The 16,318-nt window shown below is 40.7% G+C and overlaps 4 protein-coding genes across 7 annotated transcripts; 1 reads left to right on the forward strand and 3 right to left on the reverse strand.

Annotated features, from left to right (window-relative positions):
- Positions 1-218: 218 nt before the first annotated feature.
- On the reverse strand, positions 219-3,576 carry LOC128749230 (uncharacterized). Of its 2 annotated transcripts, none has more exons than XM_053848617.1 (7): positions 3,294-3,576; positions 3,021-3,075; positions 2,844-2,956; positions 2,649-2,700; positions 1,575-1,676; positions 521-1,163; positions 219-452 (listed from the first exon to the last, which is right to left on the reverse strand). In XM_053848617.1, the coding sequence occupies exons 2-7, from the start codon at positions 3,054-3,056 to the stop codon at positions 361-363; spliced, it is 1,038 nt and encodes a 345-aa protein (XP_053704592.1). In that variant the 5' UTR covers positions 3,057-3,075; positions 3,294-3,576; the 3' UTR covers positions 219-360. The 2 variants fall into 2 exon arrangements, with proteins under 2 accessions (XP_053704592.1, XP_053704602.1); XM_053848627.1 differs by having other exon boundaries at positions 3,021-3,100.
- Positions 3,577-3,829: 253 nt separating this feature from the next.
- LOC128749241 (ubiquitin-like-conjugating enzyme ATG3) lies at positions 3,830-5,457 on the reverse strand. The gene has a single exon (XM_053848639.1). It carries the CDS (start codon positions 5,244-5,246, stop codon positions 4,320-4,322), a length of 927 nt encoding a protein of 308 aa, XP_053704614.1. The 5' UTR covers positions 5,247-5,457; the 3' UTR covers positions 3,830-4,319.
- katnal2 (katanin p60 subunit A-like 2) lies at positions 5,398-11,796 on the forward strand. The gene is made up of 16 exons (XM_053848605.1): positions 5,398-5,909; positions 6,339-6,409; positions 6,972-7,138; positions 7,212-7,248; positions 7,357-7,435; positions 7,524-7,622; positions 7,779-7,820; positions 7,899-7,976; positions 8,255-8,353; positions 9,036-9,099; positions 9,170-9,288; positions 9,347-9,438; positions 9,930-10,040; positions 10,233-10,395; positions 10,649-10,751; positions 10,828-11,796. The coding sequence occupies exons 1-16, from the start codon at positions 5,859-5,861 to the stop codon at positions 10,965-10,967; spliced, it is 1,515 nt and encodes a 504-aa protein (XP_053704580.1). The 5' UTR covers positions 5,398-5,858; the 3' UTR covers positions 10,968-11,796.
- Positions 11,221-16,053, reverse strand: hdhd2 (haloacid dehalogenase-like hydrolase domain containing 2). 3 transcript variants are annotated; one of them, XM_053848652.1, is made up of 9 exons: positions 15,976-16,053; positions 14,762-14,871; positions 14,317-14,419; positions 14,137-14,242; positions 13,438-13,522; positions 12,164-12,329; positions 12,004-12,054; positions 11,564-11,627; positions 11,221-11,459 (listed from the first exon to the last, which is right to left on the reverse strand). In XM_053848652.1, the coding sequence occupies exons 2-9, from the start codon at positions 14,860-14,862 to the stop codon at positions 11,356-11,358; spliced, it is 780 nt and encodes a 259-aa protein (XP_053704627.1). In that variant the 5' UTR covers positions 14,863-14,871; positions 15,976-16,053; the 3' UTR covers positions 11,221-11,355. The 3 variants fall into 3 exon arrangements, with proteins under 3 accessions (XP_053704627.1, XP_053704637.1, XP_053704642.1); XM_053848662.1 differs by lacking the exon at positions 15,976-16,053 and adding an exon at positions 15,678-15,961; XM_053848667.1 differs by lacking the exon at positions 11,564-11,627 and having other exon boundaries at positions 11,265-11,459.
- Positions 16,054-16,318: the final 265 nt, after the last annotated feature.

Below are 16,318 nucleotides of genomic sequence, written 5' to 3' on the forward strand. Positions count from 1 at the left end.
TTTAATATGAGAAGCTTTTCATGAAGCAAGCTGAAAGAACCAATGACTATAATAGACCTGTGGAGGAAGCTTAGCATACTGGTCTTACAAAGCATGTACACTAGAGTAACAAATAAAAGGGAAAATTGAATGGGGTGCAGTGTAAGTTGGTGCCAGGTTAGTTTGTCTCAAACAATTTTATTTTCTTTCTGCTTCGTTTTTTCATTTTGCATTGCACAAGTCTTTGTATTATTACTACTTACTACTTAAAAAAAAAATAGACACCTGAGAATAAGTATTTTAGAGCTTGTTTTTATTTGTTATTGACTTATAAATTGTTAAAAATGTACAATTAGAAGGTTGATTCAAAAGCTGCTCCTTTTACGTGTCATCTGTCGGTTTTTGCTTTAATTTTTTCCACACTCTGCGAAAGAATTTCCCCACTTTTCCTGACTTCTTGTCTTTGAGAGAATCTAGAAGATAAGTGTTGAAGTAGTTACAGCATGCGGTCTGCGTTACAAACCAACAAATTCGATCCTACCAGTCATCGCAGTCGCAACACTCTCATAATCTCCTGGATCGTCTGTTGTCACAGAATCTGAGTCATTGAGAAAAGAGTTATAGGCCTCACGTAGTGCACATTCTTCCATGTCCTGAATAGCGCTGATGACACCTTCCCTGGCGATGAAGAAGCTTTCGTCAAAGTCCATCAAGTCGTATGTTTGTGAGAGGTTCTCAATGTTTTTGTGAGTCTGTTGGACCATGGAGACAGCTGCAGAAGTGCAGATATTCTCCATCTCTGTCTTGTTTGAATCCGTAACCAGGTCGAATGAGTAGGCTAATTTATCGGATAAGAGCTTCCCGATCTCAACGCTGGCTGCCTCCACTCTGTTTTCCACTGAAAGATTGAGTCTGGTTTCAGCATCTACGTATAGACTCTGGCTTTGGGAGGGGTCCACAGATGGCATTGGAGCAAACTTATCCAGGAGATGGTCGAGGACTTTTTCCACCACCTCGGGCACCAGGGAATCAAATATTAGTGTCAGGTAATGAATGCTATCAATGTGAGAGCCGGTGAAGAAGTCCAGTAGACTTTTTGACAAATTCTTGAGGCCAGTTTTGACATCGTGCTCAGTTTTGGGACGAACCGTAGAGAGGAAAAGTGCATGTCCTTCAAGGGTAACCTTTAAGATCAGAACAGAGAAATTAGAAGCAGCAGTATGGTTTCACTGAATAACATATTTGCCGCGACCAAAATGACTGGAAGGATGTGCAGATCAAACATTGAAGGAACTTGACATGAAGGTCTGGGATTTGATTTGAGGAACATCTTTTGACACACAAAGCAGTTATTCCTTTGTTGTCAAAGGCAATTTTATAAGGGGATCTTGAGGATTTGTGAGGGAAATAATGTCCCTGGATGCATGGGGAATTGCATTGCATGCAAACAAACTTAACGACAGAGACATTCAGTACCAGTCTGAGCTGCATGAATATAGTATCAGCGAAAACACAAAATCAACTCAATAACTCTAACAAATACACAAGCCACACAGAAGTTGGGTGATGGACGCAAGCTGCCCACTCCCCCTGACCTTCCTCTTGTACAGATCTGAGAGAATATTTTCTTTTTCAAGTTCCTCCTGGAGTTCCAGTTCGATCTGATCCAGACATTGCCTCTTCCCCGAGGTCAGCACCTGTGTGTGTAAAATCAATGTGTTTGTCCCGGGTCTGCATCAATAAAACACCAGCAGAAGAAGCAAGCACAAAGATCAATTCAATGAATAATTGTGTCAGATTTACTAACAGTTATAGAAACTATTTCCCGCATTGTGTTTACATATAATTATCTATTAGTCGCAGTCTATTCATAGAATATAAATATTTCAACATCTCGATGGGTATTGATGAGTTAGAGAAGATGGACTGGATTTAATTGACTGTTTAATTTGGGGAGCTGTGTACACAGTTGTATTTCCAAGCAGTGGCCTGAGACTGGTAGCAAATGCAGCATAGTTCACTTCACCTTTTCATCAATGACTTGTTTACAGTGAAGATATAACCTTACAGACTCTCAAGTGCGTGGTCTTTACTCTCAATTGTAAATTTGAAATCCATCATGAAAATGTGTCCCAAGGAAGATGAAGCTCATAAATTTGCTTGTGAGACAATTTGCCTCCCTTGAATAATAACTGAAAAAGATCACACTGACTTAGGGACATTTTAATAAAAATAAATTAAATAAATAAATAAAAAGCTGCTAAACATTTTTTGTATTGCATACTACTGCCAGTCTCAAATTTCCCTGCTTGGAATGAATGCGGTACCTACCTCTCTCCACCGTCCCAAATCCTGCTTTCCACAAAAAAAAGGCATCAAACTATTGTTTTACATAGTAAATGAGGATTATTTAACTGTCTAGATTTGCATTACCATGCAAAGGCCACCAGTAAGAATACATTTCAACTCTGGATTGGGGACCTATTTATTCCAGTTTCTGCCAGGAATGGCTGATTTGGAGAAAGAACTGGAGCATATCTTTATCTGAGGAATGTGTAATCCTGAAAGCTAGATGGAAATAAGCAACCAGCTGTTAACAAAAGAGAGAATCTCTGCAACCGTGGCATATGTATGTGTATTTGCATAACATTTGAATTCCTGTTCTTCACCTCCTCATCTGGATGGATGTCTTTGGTTTCCAACTCCACTGTTTTGTCAAACCTTTATAAAGGAGAGATTTGTGTGAGTTATGGTATTGTTTAAAATACAACAACAACAACAACAACAACAACAATAATAATAATAACAACATGAAGAAACAAATCATTCATTAGATTTTGATTCTCGTGAAGAAATTGACTCACTCTTCCTGAAAGCTAGTGCTGGCTAGCAGCCATGACTTCATGTCTTCAACAGACACATAATCGGAGACGTGACCCTGTTGCCGCAGGAGCATGAACTGTCTCATGATCATCTTCTGCAAGAGACACAGTGTATATAAATGCAGGTTTCACATTTGCATTCACAGACAAGACACTGACCTCTGTGCTGTATTGATGCTGCTTCATCTCCAACATCCGCCAAGGAGCTCGCTATCTGCAGAGAATTTTTTTTTTTTGCCCTTCAAATATAAATGAAGTACAGACTTGTACATTGGTTTGCAAAAATTTTGCTCATCATCTCTGCATATAAACATTAATATACTGCTGGACTGAAAGGCTTAGTTATAATTAAACTGTGAAAATATCTTGGTATACAACAAATCAAAATCAATTACCTCTAATAGAATATAGTAAGCGTACATATTCACAAACCTTTTGAATATTAGGATGTCTGGCCTTTGTGATGTGATCCCATGTTTTCATGGTCAAACACTGATCCTGCACCCATTCTGATCGTCACATATTGTTTCATACTTTATCGACTTCAGCGCACAGGAACTGCAGGAGCAATTCCTTACTTTAACTATGAATTGGATCTTGATTCTTATATACAGTAAGTTATGCCATCTCCCTACACAGGTGGACACCACCTTGCATCCGCCTCATTCGACATCTCTTTTATGTTGACTTTCTCCTTTAATGTTGACACGTAGCTTTAATCTTGAACACAAGATTATAATTCATGGTGCATCACAATGAATAGTTCAGAATCAAAAAGGGAATGTTGGACCAGGTTAAGTTTTACTTCCATTCCCACTGTTGAGCAAAAATTGGACTCTTGACCAACAATTTGCTCATCAACGACCCAACAAAAATCATCCATGTTTTTATCGCCACACCTGCATCAGGCAAAAATAGATTTCAAGGACGTTGAAAAGAACTCACATAGCTTGGGGTGTGTCGAGAAGAACGTTTATTTTATCTTTGCATGCGTCGGAAATATACTTCGAACGATTGACAGATAAAAGTATTTGAAAATTGTCAACCAGTAATGTATTTAGAATGCATGTGTGTACGCGTCTGTCATAGTTACATGGCATTGGATTCACAATAAATAACGTATTCAATCTCACACTTCTTGGCTTTATGTACGGTGGCATGCAAAGAATCCTATCCTAACTCTCTCAGTCAGTCTTGATGGAAATACCAGGAGCAACAAATGAGATTCATGGTTGCAATAAATAGTTGTGAAGGAAATAGCTGTGATGAGGCCGAAGATGCTGTATGTAATATAGCTACTGTCTGAATGTCTCATGAGTATTCCCTTGAGCTTCATTGCCTTGGAACAGTTTTTTTATATATATAATTTGTTATGAATGAGATGTATATGTGTTGTGAGCAGATGGTCGTGATATTCGTTGATACTACTCTGGGGATAATCATGTGCTTCAGTGAGAGCTACATCTTGAAGTGCCTGGTGTAGTCGTACTCAATGGTGGGAATGATGGCTTGGAAAAATTTGAGGAAAATGGTGAGATACAGATGCACTCCAAGTTCCCGACCTCCGTCTGTGACAGTCTCGATGATCTTCTTCATGACTTCAGCATGTCTGCAAGGGTGGACGGAGCACATGGCCGGTGGCGGGAGGTGGGGGTGGTTCTCCACAGTGACCGTCTTCTTCACGTGGTCCTGGCTGATGTCCTCGTACATCTGCTCGACACTCAGTGGGTTTCTGTCTTCGTCGTATCCAAAGAGCCAGAGTCTGGGCGTCTGGTAGTATTTATCGTAAGTAATGTACAGATCATATGTCCTCGTCTGGAGGACGATGTCTTTAGTAACGGGCTTTCCTTTGGATGCCACCATTTTACTGGTATCGAAGGTGTCCTCATCTGATTCCAGTAATCCGTCTTTTTCAAATTCTTCCATATCAGCGGCCTCTCCATCGTCCTCTTCCGTTCCAGCGCAGCATTCCTCAGCAGCGCTCTCTTGGTCCTTGTTGTCCAGAGAAATGTCTCGCACAGCACTTGAGACTCCCAACAAATCTGCATTGTGGTAGGTGTCCACCCAGCCGCCATCTCCGTCGTCCTCCTCCACCATCGCACCCAGCTCCTCCGAGTACTCCATCTGTTTGCATCGCAAGTAACTGGGGACATTTCGTGTCAGGAGAAACTGTTTGTTCGGTGGCAAGTAAGGCTTCACTTTGGCTTCTTCCCCTGTGGCCCAGTTCCATGTTGGACAATGGTAAACCATGTGATCTCCAGCTACCACAAACTCCTCTGGTGTGATGACTCCGGTTTCTTTAAATTTGGATTCCTTTAGCACTGGTGTGAGAAAGTCTGCCACCCCAAGTGCAGTTCCTTTCACAGTGTTGATAACGTTCTGCATTGCAAGTAGTCCAATGAAAAACAGCAAAGTTTGGGGATTAATGTAGAATGGAATCTGGGCTGATTTAGCAAATTCACTTGAGAACGGATGTTAGCATGCTGAGATTTGCAGATTGCAAGACTGCTCTTCTACTAAAGTTGAATTTTATATCCTCAATCATTTCCTCTTGGACAGAAGTCTGCTGAATGAGTTCTATCTTTCTGAATATAAATATCTATTGGTCAAACACCAACTTTGAACCAAACAGTCTGGCTTTATTAGGAGATTTTGACTGTGTTTTATGAGCAACTTAGATCTTTGAAATGTCAGGACAAATGACAACATATCTTTAGACCATGAGGAAACAAAAAAGAATCATATTAAAAATAAATAAATAAATAAAAATACATTGGCAGCCAATTTGTCGTTTTACATTTTAAGTAATACGACAGAGAACGTTTGAAATGTTTAATTCAAATAGTTCTCACCATAAAAGATTTACGTTATTTCGACACATCACAACAGAATACGGCAGATGTTTACGACAGACCCTCGGGGTAAACAAACCCTGCTGGATTACTTTTACGGCACGCTCGGAGAATTATTAAAACAAATAGAGCAATTCGATATAAGATGGAATTGTCATACCAGTCGATTAAAGTGTCTCATCAAGCCAGAGAAGCGGTGAGTTTGAAGTTTTGTACCTTGTTTTCATTTGATCTGCTACCCGTGTATTTCTCCCGACCGTTGCTTCAAAGAATTACTCGGTAAAATGCTCATTTTCGAGTGTTAAGTGCCGCAGCATCTGCACGTCGCCAGCTGAATGCTTAAAGAACCTGTACGAAACTATTATTTAATTGTAGCTCGCATATCAGCGTCCACAGGTTACCATGGTTTCCAGACAAATAAACGTAGTTTGTCGCCCTCTATCGGCTGTATTTCAAACTCAGTTCAAAATCGCATACCTGCATCTCGTAATGCACCCTGAACATAACTGTTCAAAGTTAAACATTAAATGGGTCAAATTTCACTGTATATATTATTTAAAACATTTTTTTCAGTTTTTTTTTTTTTTTAATGTATTCACATATTTCTCTTTCTCTTCCAAAACAGGACGAGCAGAGGTCAGACATGCGAAGAAAAAGTCTCCTGATCCTCATCTATCACCATCTACTAGGGCAGGGGTTGGTATCATGCAAACAATATACAACCTGTGATACCTACCTCCCTTGCACGGGCAATGATGATGTGCATTTCATGAACGTAACTGATCCCTCAGAAAACTGGGTACCGTTGTTCACTGCGACCTCCGCTTCATCACTTCATGCCACAGCTTAGTCTCCCTGCGGCGTTGGGCTGACATGTTAGTTTGCGTCTATTTATGAACATATTATTTCCCTTCTGCATTTGCGGCGGCCTTTACGTAAACAAAACAAAGACTAAAGAAATGTCCGATGTGATCTTGTGGAGTATTTTTAAATGTTTTTTTTTAATGCAAAAATGTTTTTTTTACTGTTTTGCGTCTTTGGGTTTAAACATGTACATATTAAGGCAGTATTTAATTTTATGTATATGTATTTATGTATAAATTAAAAATAAAAATAAAGCGCCATTCAAAACACTAGATCACCACAGAACACAGCAAAATATTTTTTTAAAAAGATCGTTCTTTGGCAGAATGATTACTGAATTTCACCCTTCAGCGTGTTGGGTGTGAACGTAAAGCCAGTTTCTCTCTCCTATCAGGTATGTGGCTGCAGCCTTGGCCTTGGATCAGGAGATGAATGAGGGTGTGAGAAGGTTCGAGGTCTGTGATAATATTGATCTAGAGATGGTGCTGATGGAATATGAGAGTTACCACTACATCAAGTTCCAGAAGTATCCCAAACTTATCAGGAGGACAGCAGAGGCAGGTGTGTGGCTGCTAATCTCTGTGATGATGCCGTGTTTCTCTTTTCTCATATGTCTTTAGCGTTTGATCTTCAGGTGACGGCAGATGTGGGAAAAGCGCTGGCGTAAAAAGGTGAGAGCTCAATTCTTCAATGACATCACGTCGGGCTGACTAGCAGAGGTTCGGTGTGGTGCTCAAGAGCGAAGCGTTTCTTTTGCAATCCAGTTTACTGTCTTTCAGGAGTGTTTGCTCAGTTGTGAAGCCTCTTCCCAAAATCAACCAAAATCAAAGGACGATTGTAGGAAGTGAAGTCAAAAAGGTTGGCACATGTTCATGTTTAAAGGTTCCATACTGTTGCTGCTGAAATGCTTCAGCAAATAGTGATGTTATTATTGCTGATGACCCAGGAAAACATGTCGGCTGTTTCTGCTGATTCATCTGACTTTGGCCTCAACGTTTCGTCCATCAAGAACGGCGCAGCTGGAGATGCAACAATCAACAGAAAGGTCGATTTTTTTTTTAAATACATCAATCATACAAATTCAAATTTAAATTTTTCCAATTGTAATGTATGTCATTGTGATATTATTATTGTCAAGACACTAATGTTTCCCATATCGGGTCTTTTAAAATGTTTACTCTCATTGTCATTGTCATGCCAGATACGTGACAGACGAGGAAGCAGCAGCGACTTTGAACACATGGTACAGAAATCCACATTTTGGAAAACGCAGGCTTGAAATAAGTGGCAAACAATGATGGTTGTGCTGTGTTTATCGCAGGAGCGTCTCTTGAAGCCTCTTAGTGGATTTCCAGGGCTGAGTGGGGACATGAAGGAATTGGCTGCCATTATCAGCAGGGTAACAGACACAACACAACACAAACACACGTTCACATATAACGTACAAAAGTAAATGCACACAGTCTTTGTAATGTTTGTTCTGTCAGTGTTGTCATTGCAACTTTACATCTCGACAATGGCCACTATTGTCCACCAGAGGTCATCAAAGACTACTTGAGGAGTGGCAGTGGCCGTGGAAGAATTGATATGTTCTATTAAAAAAGGTGTATGTTCTCTGTCTCCCTAGCAGAGGTCTGTGCTAATGCGAATCCTCTGTGTGTGTTTTCGATCCTAAAGGACATCTATTTGCACAGCCCCAATGTGCGCTGGGAGGACATCATCGGCCTGGAGGATGCAAAGCGATTAGTCAAGGAGGCCATCGTCTATCCCATTAAGGTTTGCCCGCTTCCAAGGCACGCTGGTATTTCAGTACCAGCCGCCTGTCTTCGATTCTGAATACATCTCCTTTAAAAGGCTTAAAGGGGAGAAGGGTGGCCGGGCCAGGCAGTTAGGCTGACATTAAATCCATATCAGGGATAATATGGTAACACATACACAGATGGATGGGAAGCCGCACCTAAACTGCCAGGCAGGCGCGTACGGCTTCACAGACGTAAAGCAGGCCAACACAGCCAAAACACTTCCATCATCATCATCATCATCATCACCACCCAGACATCGCTGATGGATATGATGACAGCAAATCAGGTCGTCTGCATCCTCTTGACATTTCACACCGATATGAGGACGGATGCGTCTATCTGGTATTCTGCCGCTCGGTTTTATTGAATAACCTCGCCAGCCCTGTTCCCATAATCCCTGAACGTTTCCATGATTATTCATCCTTTGGGGTAAAAGGTCAGCGTGGTGATTTGACGCGGCGTCTGTTTATCACCTCAGATTCAGCCTAATTTATGACACGTGGTATTTGCAGACGACTCGGTCATACATCATACATAATACTTGCAGAGCTCGCCTCTTGATTTGGATTGAAATAACTTTTTCTTTGTTATTCAGAGTATTGCCTTTCATCTCTTTATTCATTTTCCATCCTTTCTCTGGCTGGACTTTCGCACAGTATCCACAGCTTTTCACGGGGATCCTGTCTCCATGGAAGGGTTTGCTTCTCTATGGCCCACCGGGTAGGTGCTCAAGAATTGTCTACCAACTTGTTACACTGACTTCACTCTCTGATAGGTTTAATGTGCGTAGGTACGGGCAAGACCATGCTAGCCAAGGCAGTAGCAACAGAATGTAAGACGACCTTCTTTAACATCTCAGCCTCAAGTATCGTCAGCAAGTGGAGAGGAGACTCAGAGAAGCTCGTGCGGGTATGGTTTGTATGCTCGAAGTCCACTGTCTGTGATTGATGTTCTCCATTTTCCCTAGGTGCTGTTTGAGCTGGCCAGGTATCATGCTCCATCCACCATCTTTCTGGATGAGCTGGAGTCGGTCATGGCTCAGAGAGGGACCACTGCAGGGTCAGTTCTATAGCTGTATATCACCATATGGTTGACATATCCTGAACTAACTAAACAACAACAGAAAGCCAGAGTTCTATGACAGGAACATTTACCAAATAAATGATCAGAATCAGTCTGTTTTTACGCATAATTCTCTATTTTCGTAAGGCATCAAAATATGACACACTTTTAGAAGTAGTAATGTAAAAGTAGAAACAGAATTGTAGTAACATTGATGGTAATAGTAATAACAATGTTTTAATTATTATCATTGTCATGTTATTATTATTGTTGTCATTATTATTTTTTTTAATTTATTTGCAAAAGTGACCTAGTTCTTACTTCTGTTTCGCCCTTTCACATCCAAGAAGCCCAGTTAAAAGCTTAGGTCTGAAGTGATTAAACTGTCTTGCATTGTATACAAACACTAACGTTGGAATGAAATGCTAATTTTGAACAATAATTATGATTATTATTATTATCGCTGTACGTTCATACTCTGTTTTCAGAGGTGAGCATGAGGGAAGTCGCAGGATGAAGACGGAGCTGCTGGTTCAAATGGATGGACTTGCCAAATCAGACGACCTAGTGTTTGTACTAGCAGCCTCCAATTTGCCGTGGTAAACTTTAACGTACCTACTGTCAATGACTGTATGGCTGCAGCGCATGTGTTATTGTTACATTTGGGAGGGTTAGGACATGTCCAGGTGAAGTGATGGGAAGGGAAGGAAATGTATTTTTTTTCTTTTTGTTTCTGAGTCTTTAATAAAAGACTCAGTTTGTTACTATCAACTGACTCATTTCTCCATCAGGGAGTTGGACCATGCAATGCTTCGACGATTAGAGAAGAGAATCCTGGTTGGTCTCCCCTCTTGGCCTGCACGCCAAGCCATGATTGCTCATTGGCTTCCACCTCTAAACCCCAGAGGACATCTGAAGCTGCGGACCGAGCTCGACTATGAAATGCTAGCTAAGGTACCTAAAGGTGTACATTTAGGATGATGCATCAGTGTTTGCACAATGAAGGTGGCACTAGCGCATCATCACTGAAAGACGACAGAACAGAAGTTCACAGATCTGATGTGAACTTACATCTCCACTCTTGTGGCATTGATCTTTTAGTCACCACTGTGAGAAGTGGCTCAAGAAAAAGCGTCAATAGAGGAAAGGAAAATAGAGGAATGTTCTTAATTGTAAGTGAATTCTTATCTTATGCATGTGATTTCAGGAAATGGAGGGTTACTCGGGGTCAGACATCCGACTTGTATGTAAAGAAGCTGCCATGAGACCTGTACGCAAGATCTTCTGTGCCCTGGAGTCACATGACCATGGTAGGATGCATACACACAGGCATGGTGACGTACGCAATAACTTCAGTTCTCACTGTTAAAGTGTTGTTGTCTGCAGCAATGACTCACATGCCAGCCATCCATTTAGAGACTGTGACCTCTGTAGACTTTTTGGAAGTCATCACACACACCAAACCATCTGCACGAAACCTGATGGACAGGTACGTGGCCTGGGAGAAAGAATACGAGTCAGTCTAACATGGACAACTTGTCTAAAGCGAATACCTTGTGCAAAGTGTTTTCATGGTGACGAGTTGAAGAAAGAAGTTTTATGCACATTTGTAGGTTCTGTCTGATAGTTTTTCACTGTTGAATAGATGAATATAAATTGAAGTACAGAACCTAAACAGTACATCTACCTATTCTCATTGTTGATGCCAGGGTCTTTGTGTACTTCCAAACAGTATTATTTGAGCAAATAAATTCACCACAAAAACAAATAATACTCCTGTTTTACTATTCGTTCAAGGCTTAAACACCCATGGGAAACACTTAAATGTACAGTGGCAGATGATCTGTGTTTGACGTCCTGCTCCCTTCAAGCTCACAATTTTTCAAGACTCTGGAGTGAACCGTTCATACGTTGTCAAAGCAGATTTTTCAGAATGTGTTCGACAGCAGCAGGAAAGCTGTCACACGTCACGTGAGGAGGAGGGTTGATTTTGTCTTCATCTCCTTCTCTGTACTTCCCTAAAAAGAGATGAAATACTTGTATTCACATGTAATTCAAATGATGTATTACAAAGCATTTTTTCCAATCATTTTTATATTGTTTTTAAAACCGTTCACCTCACCAGTTCTGACTAGGATGCCCAACATTCCAGCATTCTGAGCCCCACCCACATCATCTCTTGCATCCTACAGGGTAACAAAATACGATAAAATAAGCATTCTTGTTGTTTTTTATTTAGAAACTCCAGTGAACTCTCCTGTCCCATCAAATCAATGTGAAATAAGCAAGTAAACAAACAATGTACACATTTCAATAAATGTACTTTTGTATATGCAGTACATCTTAGGTTAGCATTATCATTCCCATCATAATTTAATTTTTTTTCTTCGACTACAGTAACTTTTGTGAGTAAAAATTTTATATTTTCTTGGTATAATAATAATATATGAACTACTGGACGATAGACTAAAAAGCCACCTTTCATACTTTGAAGACTATTTGGACTAATACCATCATGCTTTTATTTGCATCATATGAAAGACCAGAAGTGTAGATGCTTACATCACCGATCATAATTGCTTCATTCGGACTGCACCCCAAATCTGCAAGCGCCTGAATGAATAATTTTAAAAAAAGAAAGAAAACTTTGAGGTAAATCATTATAAATGGAGTGTAAAAAATAATACAGTAATACCAGTCCAGTACCTTCTGGGATCTTTACCTGAGTGAAAAAAGTCTTCTCAGGCTTCCCCACCACTGTAGCTTGACAGTCTGTTGCGTACTCCAGTCCTGTTATAAAGGGCCCAGGGCCCAGGGCCAAGCCGTCCTTCCTCTTGTAGTAGCGAGCCTTATGGATGGCAATGAGTGGAGCACCATCCAGAATCATTCTAAGGAGAAACACAAAACTAACTTGAGTGAAATTACACCTGACCAGAGGCATCTTTGTTTGTTTGAAGAATGGGATGAATACAGCAGGCCCCGAATTACACCCAATGGATAATGTGATTTTAAAAAAGCGTATTTTTTCTTTTTCTCTCTTAAACTGAAAACAACCTTTCATTTTGTTTTGTACAATAACAACAGTCCAATGACAGTTGAAAGTTAATAGCAACAATGAGGAAACTACATGGAAATAGAAATTAAATAGTTTCCAAAGTCAAATAGTTTGCAAACCTCAACTCACTCACACACGCACGCACGCACGCACACACACACACACACACACACACACCATCTTTGTGGGGACCACTCATTGGCATAATGCTTTCCCCAGCCTCTGGTCCCAATATTGTTGTACCGATCTCGGTATGAATTTTAACTCAGTCTTGTCTCGGTCTCGGACTGGCCGGACCGGCATTTCTGTTTAAGACCGGTCGAGACTGACAGAGAAAACTGTCATAACTGGTCAAAGGATTCTAAGCAATATGTGCCTGCACCCACTATGGCTCTTTTTTGGGTCAGTTTGAGACTCCTTATTTTATATATACAGTCTTGGTCTCGTCTCAGTCTTGATCCCCCAAATATCTTGGTTGTGTCATGGTCTTGAGCTCCAAATATCTTGGTTGTGTCATGGTCTTGAGCTCCAAATATCTTGGTTGTGTCATGGTCTTGAGCTCCAAATATCTTGGTTGTGTCATGGTCTTGAGCTCCAAATATCTTGGTTGTGTCATGGTCTTGAGCTCCAAATATCTCGGCCTTCTCTTGGTCTCATAATGTTCCAGACTCGATAATGTCTCGGTTGCTATGGTCTCGACGACAACACTATCTCACCCTAAACCTAACCATCAAAAACAAATGGCTTACTTTAACCAGGACTCTGAACCAAACTTAAACCCTCATGAATCCTCAAATTGAGGCTCAATCTTGTCGCATCCCACAAGTGCCCAACAACACTGGACCCAACTAGGATAGATATGCTAAACACACACACATTAAATATAAATACATTTTAACAGTAAACAGTAAAAAAAACTTGATGGTTCTGAACTCTCATACTTAAAAGCCTTGTTCAGAGTTCGGTAGTTGAAGTGATCTGGAGCGAGTCCAATTACAACAGCATTTGGTTCTGTAGTGTCCATACCTGCAGAGAAGAAAGGGTTTTACTGGTTTTCAATAGTGCACATGTATAAATGTGTTTTCCTCAGTTCAAAGCATTTTGTGTTTTGTTGGTACATTTAATGCCAAACTGGATGATTTTAACATCAATATTTACGGCTCAATCAAACAGTAGCAGTGGGTCTTTCAGCAGTTGAAGCTCTTTAATACAGAGTTGTGTGTGTTGCGAAGGGTAGAGCACAGCCAGCAAAAATTCATATATTTTGTCAATGACAGACCAGTCATTTTTGTAATTCAGCACAAATGTGCTTGTACGGGAAACATTTCTGACTTCGCAAAGCCTGGCAGTCACATCCAGCACACGACATCAGTTTATGCTGTCTTTTATAAATGGCTTGAGATTTGACATAATATACAGCAGCACTTTAAGCTCCAGCAACAGATACACTCCTGATGTAACATGGTCAACCCACTGTCTGGCTAAATTACATTTGTCCTGGAAATTCTGAACCGGGATACATGTGATTTCAGAGCAGCAGATGCAGAATTGAAAATGTCCCTTCTAGAAAGTTATGGCTTCTCAAATTAGGAACACACATTTGTGTGCAAACACAAGGATAGAATGTTTTGCCAGGATACCGGTGAAGTCTTCCAGAGCACCATCGTCCACCAGCAGCAAAGGTCTGTGTTTCTTCTGCTCAATCAGATCCCTGGCTGCAGTCAGTGATGTGAAGATTTCCTTCTCCTGCGTGTGAGATAAAGATATTCACGTCTAATCCCTGATAAAAGTCACATTTAAGGCCTTTGCGTCACAAACACCTGGATGTCAAAGTTAAGTTTCTGTAGTCGTTCAAGTAGATTCCTCTTGCTCTCCTTCGTCGTGTTGGTCACAAACTTTACAGCTACTGACTCCTGCCGCAATCTGAGAACATCATTATAAAAATGGGATTTAGAGTCAGAGTGCAACATCACATGAAGCCTAGATCGAGAGGTATCCTTCTTTGCAATGATGCAACAATACATGAAGTTGGATGTGTGTGTAGATGTGGTATCATGAAACAGTTTTGCTGGCAAGATGAAACAGACAAACATTGCACGACAGACAGTGTCATCTAGTGGTGTCTGAAAATTAGGACACTGTTTCATGAAACCTCAACAACCCAAAAACTTAACAAACAACAAGACCTTTGTATATTGTTATAGCTCTGGCACCCAGACACCTTGGCATTATGAGAAATGATTTGCTGCTGCAAGACATTCAGACCTGTTGAGAGCCTCCTGTGCTCCGGGCACCGCTGTGTCTTCAATGTGCAAAGTTCCACTGAGGTCAATTAGAATGGCTTTGAGTGCCCGTCTACCAGCCATCCTGGACCCCTGCAGGAGAGAACAGAAGTACTGTAGCAGTAGCTCAGCAAGTTCCCTTGTTGAAATCAATCTTTAACAGTTAGCAGTCTTGCTCATTGATTTCTGATTTCTCAGTCAGCTCTTCATAATGACTTTCAGGATCAATGATTTCCAACCAACAATCCTGCAAAAAGAAGAGAGAACAAAAACTAGGGACATCTGTCTCCAGTGGTCACTGGTGATCCGTTCTGATCAGTAACTGCTGCAACCTCTGAGATTAAAGCTGCTTGGCTAACGGTATGTGATTATAATTTTGAACAGCTTAAAATGGAATGGTCGAATTAAACAGAGCAGTTTAGAGACGCACCAAGGTCTTTTTTTAAAGATTATATGATCATAATAATCATAATTCAAAGCAATAGATGCATAATTTATGAGATTAGCATCTTGCTCAAACCTACATCCGTACAATCTGCGAGGATTATTTGGGTTTTGTGTTGAGAATCGATGGTCTTCTGCCTAGAAAGCAGATTTTCGGATTGTGCTTTATTAATGTTCAACTCAATGATCCCTCATTATTTAGACATGCTTGGATTTCTGTCATGTATTTATCAATGTGAGGGGACACACACACGCCAATGCTGACTTTAGATAATCTAACTATTATTTGTATTTAGCTCAGCTTGTCGCCTGCTCTATGTCCGCATATACAACATACAGGATTGTCTCAATGTTTTGCTGTCCTTCTTTTGTAGCCATCTCAAACATTTTTCAGCCAACATGTCCCCTGTCCAAACCATTTGTCCTCACACTTCTCCGCATGAGCTGATACTCACTTCTAACTCTGCTTTCTGCCTTCAACAGCACTCATGTATTTCTGTCGCGGATCATCCCTGTCAACCATCTCCACCCCTTTCACACCACCTACTCCATCTATTTTCATGAACTACTACCATCGTCTGTCACCCAGCTACCACTCATCCACACACATATATTCGAACAAAACAATGATTCTGACGTTAACTTTGGCCACGTTGTTTACGATTAAAAATAAATAGCTATTTAACAATTCACGAATTAGTTTGATCCTGAGGTGACTAAAAACTATGACAAGAAACGTGCAGTGTTGCAGACCTGCAGCCGATTCTTCCAGTTCCTGTTTACGTTTTCTTCGTCGATGGCCGTGGTGGAGCTTCTGCTGCCCCCTGCAGGTGATGAGCAGCTACATGCGCCGCTGTTTCAAAATGCTGCGTATTTGGATTTGTACGCGGTGAAGACGGGTAAATTCAACCTCGTAATCGCTCATTATAATAATAAAAAACATATGCATCTCATCTCCACTAACAGCTGACAGATATATCGCATTAGAGGGTGCTTTTTTGAGCATCCTGATAGATTTAATATGGTGCAGGGTATTATGAGAATGATAAAAACCTTCACTCTGCTGGATGCCAGACTAAATATCAAAATCCGCTTT

This window comes from Synchiropus splendidus, chromosome 1, assembly GCF_027744825.2.
Source record: "Synchiropus splendidus isolate RoL2022-P1 chromosome 1, RoL_Sspl_1.0, whole genome shotgun sequence".
NCBI classification, from domain to species: Eukaryota; Metazoa; Chordata; class Actinopteri; order Syngnathiformes; family Callionymidae; genus Synchiropus; species Synchiropus splendidus.

What these genes read in the sequence shown, in the direction of transcription:
- LOC128749230 (XM_053848617.1), bottom strand. Translation starts at nt 3,056, where the DNA reads ATGTTGGAGATGAAGCAGCATCAATACAGCACAGAG. An exon ending in AGCATCAATACAGCACAGAG is followed by an intron (nt 2,957 to 3,020) that starts GTCAGTGTCTTG and finishes TGTCTCTTGCAG; the next exon opens with AAGATGATCATGAGACAGTT. An exon ending in AGCACTAGCTTTCAGGAAGA is followed by an intron (nt 2,701 to 2,843) that starts GTGAGTCAATTT and finishes TCCTTTATAAAG; the next exon opens with GTTTGACAAAACAGTGGAGT.
- LOC128749241 (XM_053848639.1), bottom strand. Translation starts at nt 5,246, where the DNA reads ATGCAGAACGTTATCAACACTGTGAAAGGAACTGCACTTGGGGTGGCA.
- katnal2 (XM_053848605.1), top strand. Translation starts at nt 5,859, where the DNA reads ATGGAATTGTCATACCAGTCGATTAAAGTGTCTCATCAAGCCAGAGAA. An exon ending in ACTCAGAGAAGCTCGTGCGG is followed by an intron (nt 9,289 to 9,346) that starts GTATGGTTTGTA and finishes CATTTTCCCTAG; the next exon opens with GTGCTGTTTGAGCTGGCCAG. An exon ending in CCTGGAGTCACATGACCATG is followed by an intron (nt 10,752 to 10,827) that starts GTAGGATGCATA and finishes TGTTGTCTGCAG; the next exon opens with CAATGACTCACATGCCAGCC.
- hdhd2 (XM_053848652.1), bottom strand. Translation starts at nt 14,862, where the DNA reads ATGGCTGGTAGACGGGCACTCAAAGCCATTCTAATTGACCTCAGTGGA. An exon ending in AAGCAATTATGATCGGTGAT is followed by an intron (nt 11,628 to 12,003) that starts GTAAGCATCTAC and finishes GTTACCCTGTAG; the next exon opens with GATGCAAGAGATGATGTGGG. An exon ending in GGGCATCCTAGTCAGAACTG is followed by an intron (nt 11,460 to 11,563) that starts GTGAGGTGAACG and finishes ATCTCTTTTTAG; the next exon opens with GGAAGTACAGAGAAGGAGAT.